At 37.6% G+C, this 17,795-nt stretch overlaps 1 protein-coding gene across 1 annotated transcript in view; it reads left to right on the plus strand.

Annotated features, from left to right (window-relative positions):
* The window catches only part of LOC131149809 (vesicle-associated membrane protein 714), a 32,415-nt gene that overhangs the window by 11,466 nt on the left and 3,154 nt on the right, over positions 1-17,795 (plus strand). The window contains exons 2-3 of the mRNA XM_058100570.1: positions 13,122-13,312; positions 14,479-14,642. Of these exons, the coding sequence (XP_057956553.1) occupies positions 13,122-13,312; positions 14,479-14,642 (355 nt within the window). The remainder of the gene's footprint in view (positions 1-13,121; positions 13,313-14,478; positions 14,643-17,795) is intronic.

Consider the following 17,795-nt stretch of genomic DNA (forward strand, 5'->3'; position numbering starts at 1 on the left):
CCTTTGAGATATCTCAATATGCGAAGTACTGCTTCCTAGTGACTTTTTCTTGGAGAATCAAGAAACAAGCTCATAACACACTGCAAAAGATATATCTGGTCAAAAGTGACTCTAAGATAATTTAACTTTCCAACTGGTCTCCATTACAATCTTGGGGTAGGCAACAAATCACCCATGTCATTGTCTGGTACTAACTTACTATTGGGATCCATGGGTTTATTGACAAGTTTGGATCCCAATAGTCCTGTACTCCTGTCTTATCTAAGAGATCAAGAACATACTTCTTGCATGTTAGGATGGTCTCATACGAGATCTTGATACTTCTATACCCAAGAAGTACTTCAATGGTCTCGAGTTGTTGCTTTGAAACTTAAGTCTATAGGAAAAGCTTTAGTCCCTAGAGTACTTGGATTATCATCACCAGTAATCAAAATATCATCCATATATCCAAAAAGCATAATCTTGTCAGATGGAGTATGATGATAAAATAAAGAGTGATCTTGTACACTATTGGAGGCCAAACTCAAATATTAGAGCATTGAATTGTCCAAACTATGCTCTAGAGGACTATTTTAAACCATATAATGATTTCTTGAGTTAAAACACTAGGCCTGACTCCTTTTAAGCAACAAACTCGGGTGGTTGCTCTATATAGGCCTTCTCTTGAAGATCATCATGTAGGAATTCATTTTTCATATCTAATTGATATAGAGGCTAGTGACATATGGTCGCTAAGGAGATGAGCAAATGTACTAAGGCAAGTTTGGCAACCAGGGAGAATGGGTCTGAATAATCCAAACAATACACTTGAGTACACCTCTCAGCAACAAGGTGGGCCTTCAATTGAGCCTCCAAACCATTTGGATTGACCTTTACGGTATACATTAAATGACAACCAACCGCAAACTTATTAGGAGGAAGAGGTACCAACTCCTAAGTATCATTACCTATCTCACATGCATCTCTTCAATTATTGCAGTTCTCCATCCAAAATGGGATAGGGCTGCAGAAATAAATTTTGGAAGAGTAATGGAAGACAAAGTACTAACAAAACAGTAATATGAGTGTGATAAGAAATCATAACAAACAAAATTAGAGATTGGATGTTGGGTACAAGCATGTTACCGTTTTGAATAGCAATAAGAGGGTCAACATCTTGGGAAATAGGATCATTTGCTGAGGAAACTATAGGCGTAGAAGTTGAAGCTAGAGGAGGCTTTCCTCTCTTGAGCCGTTGTGTGTAAACTTGTAAATTGGGACGATCCAGGTGATGAGAAGGACTGAAATTGGATGAAGATGTAAGAGGATTGGGCAGAGATAATAGGTTGGGATCTGGAAGGGTAGGCGGAGGAAGGTGCTCAACAAAACTCAAGAAATCATAGTAGTATGGTGTAAACTCAAAAAAAAAAAAAAATGGTAACATCAATAGAGGCAAACAATCAATGTAAGTAGGGCTATAACAACGATATCCCTCTTGAGTATAAGAATAGCACAAGGAGATGCCTTTGATAGCACAGGATCCAAACAGTTCTTGGACTTAATTGATGGACAAAGAACGCATAACCAAATATACGAGGACAAAGGAGCCTTAGGGAAGATAACTGAGTGTATGATTTTACCACTAAGGATGGACGATGGCATTTTATTGATGGGAGAGCAACTGATGAGCACGACATCACTCCAAAAAAAACTTTAGGAACATTCAATTGATGCAATAGGGCTTGAGTGATTTCAAGAATATGTTTGTTTTTCTGCTTGCATCTCCATTTTGTTGTGGAGTGTGGGTTCAAGATAACTGATGGCTAGCATTGTCACTACAAAATATCTTGACTGACCTGTCAAACAGAGTCCTTATTTGAGAACAGAAGGCATAAGAGATACAACTACCACTAAGTCATTCTAGAGTAGTTATTGACAAATGTAATAAAGTACCAAAACCCTAACTTTGATGTAATAGTCTAGGACCCTAAACATTAGAATGGACTAACATAAAGGGGTTGGCTGCCCGTTTATTGACTTGGGAAACAAAAGGAACATGATCTAATTGACAAGACTCACGCTCAAAATTAGACATAGAAATCAAAGTAGGATTTTATTGTTTTAACTTGTCCAATGAAGGATGACCAGCGTGACAATGGATTTTTTTTTTTATTACTAAAAGAGGGCGGCACCTCCTTTCCTTATTAGAAAACCCTTCACTTATGACAGAGGAAAACCGTGGTTCTAGCAAAGCAAGCTACAAACAGATAGCAGGGAACGAAACAATAACGAAATGATGATAAAACAACACATTAGACTCTTAAATTAGGAATACCAATTTTGTCAGGTCGTATCATGCCTCTAACTAGACGAGGTAACAAACTCCAGATATCTTATAGTGGTGCCTTCTTCTACCATCTACGTTCAATTTTACAAACCCAACCCAAGGTTTCCTCCACCTAAGTACACAAGGAATCCGTGCCTTCAGAGTGATAATTGGAATCTCAAGAGCACTTAGTACTTTGCTATCCTGAGTAGAAAGGGGTCTGCTTGATCTCATATTCTCTGAAATCCTCCTAAGCCAAGCCTTGATTGCCAACCAAACTCCTTCGGCCGATTCCTTAGCACCTTTCATTTGGGCTCTACAACGACGCACCCAGAGTCTCCAAGTTTCAAGATACCAATGATTACACCCCTCTGAGTCGATTTATTAGCCTAAGTAGACCATTGTTGAGCACAACAAATCCAAGAAACTGCAGTTGTACAAGGAACCTGGAAGGCTGTAGCGGCAAAATCCCAAACCTTCACAGCAATCTCGCTCGAACAAAGCACATGATTCAAGGTTTCTGTTTGCCACAGCTTGCAACGTGACAATGGATTTGATGTGGTATATTGCAGGTAATAAGGGGAGAGAGCAACTCAAAGTAGTAAAATCCACCAGCCTCACGTCCTGTTCCAATCGTCTTGTCTTCGGATCTTGAATAACAACATAATAGGAATGGAGGTTATAGAACAATTTAGTGACTTAATAATTTTACTCATAGACATGAGATTGAAGGGAGATTTAGGAATGTACTAACCATAAGAAAGAGAGATGGTGGGAATAATATTTTTTGTTTCCATCCCCTAGCTGTAGAAGTGGACCCATCAATAAGGGTAACTTTTGGTAGATTTTTAGAATATTAGAGGGTAGAAAAGAAGTTGGATACACTTTTTATATGGTTAGTAGTAGCAGAATCAATAACCCAAGAACTAGTAGGAGAGATACCAGATGATGTACAGGCTATAGGATTACTTCCCTAAGCAAAAGATGCAACGTGATGAGATGCTTGTTGGGGTGCATGACATTGCAAAAATCTTGAACACTCTTCCTCTAAGACAATTATAGAATGCGGTTCACATGAACAAGTGACTAAGGTGGAAAACACACTTTGTGGATTTGGGGATGCCATCCCAATAGAAGCATAACCTTGATACATCAGCAAATCAGAGATACATAGAAAACAAAATGCTTTTGGAACTCAGACTCCATCCCAACGACCAAAAATGAAACCAACGGCATACAAAATGAAATTTTGGACCAACCAAAACAACCACAAATACGGTTAACTATTGGCTTAACAATGAATGAGTCACCAACGACTAGACATAGCACTACCATAACCCCCAAAAATTAGCCTACACACACTGCCACTGTCACAATGCACCAACCGATCACCTTAATCATACCTACCTAACTAATGAATTGGCAGGAGTGAACGAACAGGAAAGGTTGAATCTTTGAACAAGAAATAGGACCAACTCCTCAATATTATGGTCTATGAAAGAAATTGAAGCATTATATAAAAAATTGCAGCAAAATTAGGCTGGGAAGTGGTATTTTGTGCCGCGTGGATTGAAGCTGCTGACAATTGGCTGGCGCATGGGGGTGCATGACGACTCCTCTAGTGACAGTACTCACAAACTTACAGATTGGAGGGTTTTGTGTCTACTTGTGTGGTTGTTTTGTGAAACATGGAAGGATTCTAATGGTTTTGAGAAGGGCTGTGGATGCCAGGTTGTTTTTTGACAACTGCTGATCCTCCTATGATGGCAGATTTGCATAGGATAATCAGGTTTAGGGTTTGGTTTGGTGGTAGGATTTTGGTTGGATCTTGCTTTGATACCATGTTAAGATATTAGTTAAAAACGGAAGACCTAATCACAACAATAGGTCTCTTCCTCTATATATAATAAATGTCAAGTAAATACCAATGATCATAATTCCCTTATTCATGCATACAAACATGACACTGGCACATACAAATAATGCAAAATAACCAAAATAACCATTAATATTGATTTCAAATTTTTTTTTTTCCCTAGAAGCTTTGCGAGTCACTAGAATGCAAGCAGGCTGTGCTTGTGTGTATTTATGCAGTGTTTTGACTTCTTTCTTTAGAGAGCAATGCACATATATTTCATGATCATTCTTTGTCTTGGCGTATGCTTTGTGGAAATTGTTTTCTTGGCTTATTTGTTAGTGTATTCTGCAAACTTCTTTAGCAGTATTTGCTTCTCTGATCTTTAATTAGATTAAAGGGCCTTGATAGTGATAAGACCCTAGGGTTTTATTGTGGACAAATTGAAGAAATTTAAAGAAGGGAAAATAGTAAGAGAAAATAAGGTTTGATCACTTTGAAGGGATCGGCCTCCAAATTAGCCAAAGGCTATGAATTATGTTATTGCTGGAAAAGCCTCGTAGGGTTACATATATATAGGGTAGGGAAACTTCTATTAAGAATGTAAAATATCTCAATCCAAGTCCTTAATGGACTCAATCCCAATTGACTTGGGAATCCTAACACATTAAAAAAAAAAAAAAAAAAAAATCCCAACATTAAATAAATCCTAACATTAAATAGAATCTCAATTGATTTGGGAATCATAACATATTAATTAGAAATCCCAATTGTTTTGGGAATCTTGTTAACAAATAGAAAATCTCAATTGATTTGGGAATCCTAACTTAGTAATTAGATCCCCAATTGATTTGGGAATCCTAATATTCTCACCTCCTTCAAGACAACCTTGTCCTCAAGGCTGAGCAGCAATAAACTCTGAGAATCTATCCTCCAAGGATTGATAAGTTTTCCAAATTGCATCTTTAGATGGTAAGTGAGACCGGTGAACTAAAATTTTTATGATGCTCGACTTCTACGTTTGACCACCCGATGTTTAAGAATTGCCTGACTGCACTTGAACCTCCTTAGTAGGTGCAACATAGAGCAAGTGGTGTTTCACAATAACTTGCTCCCCTTACTTATTTTTTAGGCAAGAGACGTGAAAAACTGGATGTACGTTAGAACCTGTTGGTAAGTCAAGACGATAAGCAACAACTCCTATAAGTTTTAGGATCTTATAAGGCCTAAAGAACTGAGGAAAGAACGAACAATCTCATATATCTGTTTAGGGCTGTAGCCTAAGAAATACCCAATCTCCCATTGAGAATTCCCTTTCACCATGGTGGTTATCAGTTTTCTGTTTCATACAAGCTTAAGCTGCAACAAGATTTTCCTTGAGGAGCTAAAGCACTTTGTCTCAATCATGTAACTCCTTGTCCACTCGATCAACTCTGGATGGTCCAGGAGGAGCTCGACCATAAATAACCTCAAATGGAGTCAACTTGATGGAGGAATGATAAGTGGTATTATACCATTATTTTGCCTATAGGAGCCATTGTACCCAATCTTTCGGTTTTTCGCTAGCAAAGCAATGAAGATAAGTGTCCAAGTACTTGTTAACAAACTTCACTTTGCTCATTTGATTGTGGATGATATTTAGTGCTCATGTTTTGAATGTCATCCTTATGTACTCGAATTTGGTGATAGCTTGATCTCAAGTCGAGTTCGGTGAACTGTTGGGCACCTCTTAACTCATTTGACAATTCATCCACAACAGGGATAGGATATTTATCCTTCACAGTGTTCTTTAGTGCTTGATAATCAACACATATCCGCCAAGAGCCATCCTTCTTCTTCATCAATAGGATAGGAGAAGAACATGGTCTGACACTTAGTTGATTTATACCAACATCTAACATTTCTTTCATTATCCTTTCTATTTATGATTTTTGAAAATAAGGATAGCGATACGGATGGACATTAGTAAGGACACTACTAGGCAATGGAGGAATGTGGTGATCATGTGTTCGTTGAGGTGGCAATCATTGTGGCTCCGCAAATAGGTCAGAAAATTTTGAAATAAGAGAGTCTAGCCCTTCATCTTGGCCATATTGATATTGTAACTCCTTTGGTGTTCGAAGTTGTACCAGGAAACCATGTCTCTTCTTTTTAAGGAGCTTCTTCATATGATGACTTGAAACTATAGTGACATTACCACAATGTATGCCTTTTAGAGTCACTCTTTGGCCATTCACGGTGAACTTTATAACCAATTTAGAGAAATTCCAAGCTTTATCATGTAAAATCCTTAACCATTCAATACCCAAAACCACTTCATAGTCTTGTAGTGGTAGTAAAAAGAAATCAACATACAATCCATGATTTTGCATATTAAATTTAACCTTCAGACACTTGCTCTGACATGTCAAGGTCCTTCCATCTGCAACCTTCACAGCAAACTTTTCACATTGCTACATAGGATAGGCTAGCCGTTTAGCAATTGTAGTGTCCATGAAGTTATTAGTGTTGCCTGTATCAATTAAGATAGTAATAGGTTGGCGTTTTAGGAAGTCACCTGTTTTCATGGTTTTAGGATTAGCATAACCAGTTAAAGCATGAACTAAAAAGTGATAGATTCATATTATCATCATACTTCGTACCTTTTTTATCTGAATAAAGGTGGTCATCCTCAACGTCTTTTGGCTCCTCCACTGGTTCAATCATTGAGAGTCAGCCTTTCTTGCAACGGTGCACTCTATGCCACTTTTCATCACAATGCCAACACAAACCTTTTGTCATTCGCTCTTTAAGTTCCTCTTATGTCAATCGTTTGGCAAGAGGATTACGAGGAGCAAGTGGTGTGATTAGCGCTGCTAACATTCTGCTTGCTAATGGTCTTGTTGGAGCAACGTCTTTCTTCTCCCAACTTCTCTTCTTCAATTCGTGGTAAGGAAATTGCAACAGTCATAGTTTGTGGCCGATGCACTTTGACCTCACGCTGAATGTCAGGTAGGAGACCTTCAATAAAAGTACCAATGAGTTGGCATTCATTCCAATCTTTAGTCCTATTTGGTAGGAGACCTTCAATAAAAGTACCAATGAGTTGGCATTCATTCCAATCTTTAGTCCTATTTGATAGTTGCTCAAATCTTGTCTAGTACTCCAAAACAGTGCTAGTTTAGCATATTTTGGCAAGCTCTCTATCGATATTCTCATAGCCAATGGACCCAAATCGGACAAGTAATCTAGAAACAAATTCTGCCCCTGAAGGCTTTTCATAATGAGCTTCAAACTAGTCGTACCATTGAATAGCATTGTCATCCAAATTAATATAAGCAATCTCAACTTTAGATGTTTTTGGAGTGCGGTGAAAGTGAAAGTATTTTTTAGCCCGAGAAAGCCAACTAGTAGGATCATCATTGTCCCACCGAAGAACACCTTCAACAAGAAGGACCATGATCACTCTCCTTGGTAACCTCCTTCATGCATGTACGATTGTTCCCTACGATAGATGATGTAGAGGCATCATATTCTCTCTCCTTATGGAAGATGTAATGAGTAGTTTAGAGAGCAATGCTTGGATCTCTTCAAATTGACACTTAAACATATTGCGAAGTTCAGCCTTTAGCTAAACATATTGCTAAGTTCAGCCTTTAGCCTAGCTTCCATCAGGGACTTTTCTGAATTTTCTAAGGCCATTGTGTATAAGTGAAGATCAAGAATTCCAAGACCTTGCTTTTTTAAGCGGGTTAACGTCATATACAAGGATGCTGACTTTGATACCAAATGATAAGACCCTAGGGTTTTATTGTGGAGAAATTGGGGAAATTTAAAGAAGGGAAAATAGTAAGAGAGAATAGGGTTTGATCACTTCAAGGGGATTTGCCTCCAAATTAGCGAAAGGCTATGAATTATGTTATTGCTTGAATGGAAAAGCCCCATAGGGTTTCATATTTATAGGGTTAGGAAACTTACTCCTATTAGGAATGTAAAATATCCCAATCCAAGTCCTTAATGGACTCAACCCCCATTGATTTGGGAATCCTAACACATTAAATAAAAATCCCAATGTTAAATAGAATCTCAATTGATTTGGGAATCATAACACATTAATTAAAAATCCCAATTGTTTTGGGAATCCTATCATTAAATAGAAAATCCCAATTGATTTGCGAACCCTAACACATTAGTAAGAAATCCCAATTGATTTGGGAATCCTAACAATCAGTTTGATCTTTTGTTGTATTTGTTTTGTTTCGTTCCCCCCCCCCCCCCTCTTTAAGATTTTTATATTTATTGTTTTCTAATATGAGGATGTTCTATCCTCACTTCTGTATATCCTTCCTCTCAATAATTTTTCTCTCTATCAGAAAAATAAAAATAATCATACACACGCACGCACACAAAAAAAAAAAAAAAAAAATGTGAGGTTTAGAAGGAGGAAGGTATTGCTTTATGGAATTGTGCTTTATTTGCAGTGCTATGGGGCTTGTGGAAAGAACGTAATCTATGTTTTTTTCAGGGAAGAAAATTCCATATTGGTTGGTGTGGGAGAAAGTGCTTTTTATGGCTTCTTTATGGTGTGTGGGCAATGGAAATTTTGGGGGATGTGTTTGACAGATGCTCCGCAGGATTGGAAGTCCCTTCTAAGGGTGTGCCGATTTGAGTTTGCTGTATTTTTTGTATTTTCCTTTTTTTGTTTCTTCTGGGGATTCTCAGATTTCTTCGTTAAGGAGATGTCTTCTCTCTTGATTGTACATTCTTTCTTTATCTAATGAATTTCTTTTTCTATCAAAAAAAGTTCTAGGGATGAATAGAGGACTTGGTGAAAGGGGAATTTTGGAGTGGAGACAAGGTTTTGAGGGTTGATTTGTGAAACTCTATTTTGTTCAAAATAATATGTCAGTGTTCTATCATGAAATACTATAAAATATAAAGCAGAAAAAAATAAAATAAAAAAGAAGATTCTTCATAGGAGGATTTTTTTTTTAATTTTTTTTTCTGACATTCTTTCTTTCTTTAATGAAATCTCTTCTTTATGTATCAATAAAATAAAATAAAATAAAATAAAAGGAAAAGGATAAGAGTAAGAGACAATTGCAATTAGACTCTCATACCAAGCACAAAGTTGTCGGATTTAGCTCCTGTCACTACATGGAAGGCTACTGTAGATAGTGTGAAGGCCTCCCAAAGAGGAATGCATTTGGACCTTTTATTTGGATCCTCCTTGTTGCATTTCTTTCTTCTCTTGCAATAAATTTCTTTAATTATCCCCAAAAAACAGTGAAGAGTGCTACACGGATCCTTCCTTTATACCATACAGCAGCCCAAGTGCCATATTTTGTCTTTGACTTGGTCCATGCCCAGGCCTCCATCATGCAGGCAGATTGCTGCCACACCTTGGCCAATGGTAGAAAAATTTTCAGTTGAATATCCAATAACTTCAAGAGAAATCAATGATTTAATAGGCTCAATCGAGGCTTGTCTCAAGGCAAGACATGCCCAAAATGCCTTGAGGCTCAAATGTCTTATGCATTGTACAAGCATGCCTTTTGTGCCTTTTTAGTTGATGTTTACGCATTTGGGGTTTGTGATTCTCAAGGTAGGTTTTGGCTAGAAAATTTTAACTGCATGTTTATGTAAAAAGGAATGTCATAATATGTGTTGATCTCTAAAACTCTTGAACCTCAACCTTTCCAAAATATTTGAGAGTTGTATCATAGATCTTGAAAATAATTTGAACTTTGTAATGTTATAGCTCATCTCTTGTCATGATTTGCTTAATTGAATTAGAAGTTAGTAGTTTTCGAATGGCGAACAAATAGTTTACAAATTATATTTGATTTTTTTTACATTATATTTGTGTTTTTCTTAATTTTTCCCTTTATTTTTAAAATATATGTATTTATTTACTTATTTTTATATAAAAATAAAATTCAAAAGCTTATGTCCCAACACCTTAAGGCTTACACCTCACCTTATGCCTTCGCCTTTTAAAACATGGGTTGAAATAATTACTTGCTTGCATTATTAGTGTTGAGGCCTTATATAAATTGTTGGCCCACAACCTAACAGCTTAAGCTTTTAGGTAGGTAAAGTGGCTAACATAGTATCCGAGCGTTTATTGTTTGTTTGTTAAGCATTTATTTATTCACTACAATGGGTGTTGTTTATCATTTGTTCATTTCTTCACTTCTTGTCGGGTTGCACGTGTGGGGGAGTGTTAAGGCCTGATATGCATTGTTGGCCCACAACATAACAATTTTAAGCTTTTAGGTAATGGTATTCTAACAATTAGAAGCCCGCATTGGTTCATTTCTAGAGTATCTTGTACACACTACAATAGTATCTAATAATAAAAATCAATGCTCTACCAAAGAAAATAATAAAAAATTAAAACAATAAAAAAAATAGAAAAGAAGAAGAAATAAGAAAGACATGATTGCAATCACTCTCTCCAACCAAGTATGAAGATGCAAATACCAATAAATCCATCACAAATAAAGTCTCCCCAACATAATTAAAAGCCCTTACAGGCAATGGGGAGTCTACTTTTTGGCATGACAACTGGTATGGCTGAACTCTAAAATTGCAATTCCGAGATCTGCTCAGGATAACTAGGGAAAGAAATGCTTGTGAAAGAAAATGTTATTCTTACAGGTGATGTAATGATGCGGAATGTGGCATTTGAAAGGCTAGATCAAGAGTGTCATTTACATTCTTCTCGAACTTCTTCACTTTGTTGCACAGGAATATGATTGATGCAGGTAGGGAATATGAATTCAGATGGAGACTGCCAGAAGGGGAGTACTTTAAAGTTGATACTTAGAAGTGGATGGTTAAGTTTGACTGGAATGATGATTATCTGCCTTTTCCTTTCAAGGCAATTTGGAAATATGGATGCCCTACTTGCTTTCTTTTCCTGGAAAGCAGCTTGGGAGAAAATTCTAACCATTGTCAATCTTCAAAAAAAGGGGAAAAGGTCCTGGTGAGCAGGCACTGTCTCTGCAAAGTCGAAGTGAAACTGCCAAGTCCAATTCTTATTGGCTGTAAGTGGATTGAGGAATTGCATTCGGTGGCTCTATCTATTTTAGGCATTTTTGTGGGTGATGATTGATTCTGGTTTTTTACAGAATTGTGGGCTTGGTCTGGAGTCAAGACTTGTACAGAAAAAGAGGATAATTGATTATTTAATCCCCCTTTCAATTTTTATAGGCATGTGGTGAGAAAGAAATAGATTACTTCAAGGAGAAGAATTCTGTCCTCAGACTAAAAGAAAGATGGTTATAAATTTTACACATTTGGATAACCGAACTTATGTTGCTGATGAGTGGTCACTCTCAGAGGTTGTTGATTTTTTATCATCTAAATGATCTTGTACATAACTTGGCACCCTCTTGGTGCCCCTTAACGACACATTTACCACTTTACGTATAAAAAAATTATTAGAACCCCTAATGAGTTTATTTCAAGGGTATCTTATACTTACTATAGTAGCACCATACAAAAACTCTACAAGAATTTGAAAATTTTTACCTCTTTTGAGCTAATGTTATTAATGATTGGAATTTGATAAATATAAGGTTCTAATGCAGGTAACTTAACAGACCTAAAAAAAAAAATTTTCACTCATTTAGCACCCAAACACCTCAAGGACCTCAACAACGATATGGATTACATGAACCTTTTTCCCTCACTCAGCTTGCTTTAGAACTATTTCATCTGTTAAGGTTTATTAAAAATCTTTTAGATATCTCTGTCCATGTCCCTTTTTTTGTCTTCCTCTTGTCCTTATAACTTCCACCTCTTTCCTCCTGCTGCATATATTTGTCTAACATGCAGATATTTAAACTTTCAGAACTAATTCTTTCTTTTCTTGGTCATGTTGCAGTTCTTCTAGCCTCTAGCTATATGTAATCATCTCATGTTCTGTCATTTTCTGTATTGCTGCTCATCCATAAGAATGTTCTCATTTCAGTAGCATTCAAATATTTTTGCCTAATGCCTAGATCTATTAAATGTAGCCAATATCACAGTTCTATATAATTTTACCTTTTTTTTTTCTTTAATTTGACAGCTATCATATGGTCACAAAGTACTGCATAAGTACTTAACTAAATTTAGTCATCCTACTTTAAAATTATTGTGCAGTATTGTCAATATCTCCATCTTGATGAATAATTGATTACAAATACTAAATAGAAAAATTCCAAAATATATCAATTTTAGGTACTTCTTAATCACTGGCGTTTACTATAGTTGATCCTTCTTGCCTATTATTACTAAATGTGTATTATATGTATTCTGTTCTAATCTTACTTATTCTGAAACCTCTAGATTAGAGTTTATCTTGTAAGTCCCATGTCATCATCATATAATATACTATGTCATATATCTTGTAAGATTCATAACTAATTTAAAATGTTAGTGTTTTAACATAGATCCTTGATATAAACATAACATTTCCATGTAATAAATTTGTTTTTCCTCCAATTCTCATCCTTTTTACCACTGCGATTTGCATATTATTGATCGCATTAACAGACATGTTCTTTCTAAATCCATCAAGTTGCCTCTGTGGAGACCTTATGATGGTTTTTCTAGGTCAAGACAAATAACGTGTACATCTTCTTTCTCGTATATGTACCCTCTCAATTAATGTCCTAAGCAGCTAGATTTCATGGTTGATGTTTTTAGCCTAATTCCAACTATGTTCTTTTATGCCCTTGTTTTATGTCTCATTTCTCTTCTATTCCCCCTTTGGTTCAATTCCATTATTTATATTTCACATTCTCATTGACAACAGTATGCATAATGCACTTTCTAAAGATTTTTTGAAGTCTTGTTGCCATTTCATACCTTTATTTTTTAAAACTATATATTTTTCATGTTACCATTTTCATACCTTTATTTTTTTCAAACAATATATTTTTCATGATTTCATAATGTGGCTATTTGGCATTTCCTATTTTAATCCAGGAAGAATCCCCTTTTCGTACTTGGAGGATATTCACATGAGGTTCATGAAAAACTATGGCAGAGTGGCCCACTACGCACCTGCTTACGCAATGAATGATGAATTCTCAAGAGTCTTGCATCAGCAAATGGAATTTTTCTCTAGTAATCCCAGTGCTGATACTCTCAATCGTGTCAGAGGTGAAGTTGGTGAGGCAAGTATCATCTGTTATGCTGGAACATGGTTTTGTTGGCGTGCTTGCAAGACACCAGTCTTCGTATGTATGCATGCGTGTGATGAGCAAAGTTTGTTATCACAACTAGTGATGTTTCAAAAATGAAAATGGATTGCTTGATATTAGCCCGAGAATCAGAGTTTAGTTCATTCCTAGGCTCTGTCGAATAACGCAGTGCCTTGTATAAACTTTTCAGTGGTGCTAATTTGAATTCAGCTTGGCCACTATACATTGCAAGGGGATATATGCTGCAATACTAGCCAATTAATCTAGGCACTAAGATTAAAGTTCCATGGTATTTAATTGGTATTTTAGTGTTGTGACTTGATTTCGGCGCTGCCCTTCTGAATTCTGGGGTGTGTAATCTTTCCAGTTTTCCATCTGCCTCCCCCCCCCCCCACCCCCACCTCCGAAAAAAAAAAAAAAAAAAGAGTTTGGCATTTGCAATAGGCAAGCTTCTTTGAAATAGTCATTAGCTTTATCTATTTGACATCTAATAGCATCGATATGAGGAGAGTCTGGTTGAGTCTGTGTGCACATATTTGTTTTTTCCCCTTAAATTTCGCAGGGTTAATATTTTGTGTGTATTTGGGTTTTTTTTTTTTCCCTTTTTCTGTTGGTGATTTATTATATTCCTATTTCTTTATGAGAAGCTTCATGGTTTGTAGGCAATATGACTGTCTGGATTAGGTCTATTTATTACAATGAGGAGTTTTCTGAATATATTTCCCGTTTGTAATATCTTTTCAGATAGAGTATCTTTTGTAGATTCAACACATTCAATTTTTAACTAAAAACATTGTATTTCCCAATCTTTGATCTGATGTTGGTTGAATTGTAATATTTTGATTGATCTTAAGAGTTTGGAAGCTATGACATATAGGCACTTCACCATATTGACATTTTCTGTGTTGCTTGTCTGATAAGACATCTGTTTGCTAGTGTCCAATGCTTGTTGCACACAAGCAAATAGGTGTACATTTTGTCTGGAACTTGTTTTATAATTATTCTTTTAAAGTGAAATGGTTAGAGCAGTTGTAATGTTCATAAATGTCCATGAATGTGGGACCCACGTGAGTTTTAATGTCTAGAGCTTTTATGGTATTATATTTTTATTGTGCTTACGTCTGAAAACTGATGTTCAGATACGAACCATCATGGTTGAAAACATTGAGAAGATACTGGAAAGAGGCGATCGGATTGAACTTCTTGTCGACAAAACGGCAACAATGCAAGACAGTGCCTTTCACTTCAGGAAGCAATCTAAGCGCCTTCATCGAGCTCTTTGGATGAAAAATTTCAAGCTCTTGTAAGTATCTCCAATGATTTACTTCTCCAAACTTAGGAGTAAGGTCTTCAACTTTTATTCTTTTATGGGTATAGCTTCTTGGGGCTTTTTTGGGTGGACTAAAGAGTCTGAATCTAGTTAGAACTTGTATGGAGATCTCGATTTGGACAAGTATCTTCTTTCCAAGAGAACTTTCCAATTAATTTTGAATCCAAAACATAATAGTAAGATTGAATATGAACATTAGGAGTTATTTCTGTCCAAATTAAAGGAAAAAGTATAATGGATGAAAGATGAGTATGCCTTGCATTGTTATGGTTGTGCTATAGCCTATAGTGGTTACTATATTGAAAAGTGGGATGTATAAAAACTATGAGAATGTGTGTGTGAGATTTCTTGACCCTAAATATCCATTGTTGAGTTGGTCGCTATAACATTACAATCACTGGTTAAGAAGGTGATTAACGACTCAAGACTCTGTATTCAGCCAAATGACAACTGTACTGCTATCACCATGCCATCCCCTTGAAGTATCATCACCGCAATGCCATCACAAACTGACTTGTGCTACTCTGACCTATCGCATTAAATTTGGGTACTTTTGCTGCCCCATTGACAAATGTCTGCTGCCTTCATCTTTTAATAATGCTGCCACCATGCTATTTTTCGTCTTGGTACTTCACAAATTATCCTTGTAAACTACGACCTGCATGGGCATTTTTCCATCTTCCTTGGACCACCTCACCCTATAAGCTGCTTCTCATTCCATGTACAATTAGTAAATCTCATATTCTCATGGTTCATGAATTTATTCTGGAAATAAATTTTTGTAGGCCTTGCAGCATTTAATATTTTTTTATGAGTCTTAATTGAGAGGATTTATGTGACTAGTCTTTCTCTGTTGAGTTTTATTATATTTTATGCGTAGTACAAAGGTTTATTAGATTTTATGCGGAGTACAAAGGAGGTTTGCACTTTTTGTTAGCGTAGACTGGTGTCACGGGCTAAGCTTGTTCAGGGCATTATGCTTGCCTATGACCGCTTATCTCGTGTGTTTGGGATGGGTTTCCATCATGTAAATACTAGTGTAGGGTTATTTTCTAGTATTTCTTTCATTGTAAGCCAAATAAGGCAGTATGACTCCTCGGTCACTTTGATGTTTCCTAGTGCTAGAGTGAGAATGGCCTAGAAAGCTCTTTAGGGGAGGGTGAGTGTTCATCAATCATTGTAAAACTCACTAGCAATTGTCAACGTGCTTAGCCTACTTGCCTCCCTCGCTAAGTACAACATGTCAACGGAGGATTTGTTAATGAATTACGTTTGGTTCAATATTTACTGCTTGGTTGCCACGGCTTTCATGAATTGATAATTATTTCCGCTGCTATCTGATTGAATGTTAATGAAAGTGCTTCGTGGATGAATGTTGGTAAACAAAAGGCTGGCTAGTTAAGCAAGAGTGCTTTAGCTAGCGCCGCACGGCCCTTCACAACGGTGTGAAAAAGGTGGACCGTGACATTTGGTATCAGAGCCCAAGTCGGTGACACTTGGTGAGAGCCCAAGGTTGAGTTGCTACGTGAATTCGATTGCCTTCGTTGTTGGATTTGGAAAGCTTTGGTAAGTGACCATGGCACCAAACACTGCTGAGAGGATCAGCGTGCTGGAAGCATAGGTTGAAGAGTCAACCAACACTATGGCCGCGGAGGTGGCCCAGATGAGAGAACTTGTTGATGAAGTGAGGGGATCACAAAAACATCAAGCAGGTTTGATAGGCGACATGTCAGAGGACTTTCGCCACACTGTGGAAACTTTGCAAGCCCGGATGGCAAATCTGGATGCAAAGGTAAATGTGATGGTTCTTGCTATGGGGAACTCCAACACTCCGGGAGTTAGCAAAACCAAGGTGCCAGAACCCAGGACGTATGGGGGTGCCCGAGATGCCAAGGAGTTAGAGAACTTCTTGTTTGATGTGGAGCAGTACTTTCGCGTTGTGAGGATGGCCTCAGAACAGGCAAAGGTGGATACTGCGACCATGTACTTGGTTGGTGATGCCAAGCTGTGGTGGCGTACCAAGTACAGAGAAATTGAAAATGGAAGCTGTGTGATTGATAGTTGGGCAGACTTGAGGAGAGAGCTCAAGGCCCAATTCTTTCCTGAGAACGTTGAGTATAATGCAAGGAGAAAACTGAGAGATCTCAAGCATACGGGTTCAATCAGTGACTATGTGAAACAATTTTCTGCTTTAATGTTGGATATTCGGGATATGTCGGAGAAGGACAAGTTGTTCTATTTTCTAGAGGGGATGAAACCGTGGGCAATAACTGAACTTCATAGACAAAGGGTTCAAGACTTGTCAACTGCACAAGCGGCTGCAGAACGCTTGACAGACTACGCTGGTGATGAGACCACTTCGTCCAAACGGTTTGGCGGAGAGGGAAACGGTGGAAAGTCTTTCAAGAATGGCAAACCCAAGAGTGGGGGAGCCGACCCTAATTCATCAACCTCACAGGAAGCATCGTCGTCTCGAGGATTCAACACACCCAATGGAAAGGGGAAGAGTAAAATTGAGTGTTTCTTGTGTCGGGGTCCTCATAGAGTTTTTGAGTGCCCTCACAAAGCATCACTTAATGCCTTACAGGCTTCCATTGTAGAACAGGCAGTGGAAGACGATGGGGAAGAGGATGAAGCCCCGAGGGTGGGTTCAGTGCGGTTAGTGAACGCATTGGAAAAGCAGGCAAAAACACCGAAAGTTACACGAGCAAAAGGGTTAATGTTTGTGGACTTGAGGATAAATGGGAAGAGTACTCGCGCTATGGTGGATACGGGAGCTACTCATAATTTTGTTTCGCAGTTGGAAGCAGGAAGACTCAACTTATCCTTAGAGAAGGATACAGGACGCGTGAAAGCAGTTAACTCTGTAGCCCAGCCTACTCTGGGAGTAGCCAAGCAAGTGGTGATAAAGCTTGGACAGTGGGAAGGTCATGCGAATTTCACAGCGGTGCCATTGGATGACTATCCAGTCATTCTCGGAATGGAGTTCCTAATGGGGACGAGGGCAGTGCTGATGCCTTCGGCTGGTTCCCTGTGTCTGATGGGAGATCACTCGTGCATGGTGCAAGTCGTTGCAACGAAAGGAGACGAAGGGAAGTCCCTTTCAGCCATACAACTCAATGAAGG

The sequence above is a fragment of the Malania oleifera genome, chromosome 2 (assembly GCF_029873635.1).
Source record: "Malania oleifera isolate guangnan ecotype guangnan chromosome 2, ASM2987363v1, whole genome shotgun sequence".
Taxonomy (NCBI): domain Eukaryota; kingdom Viridiplantae; phylum Streptophyta; class Magnoliopsida; order Santalales; family Ximeniaceae; genus Malania; species Malania oleifera.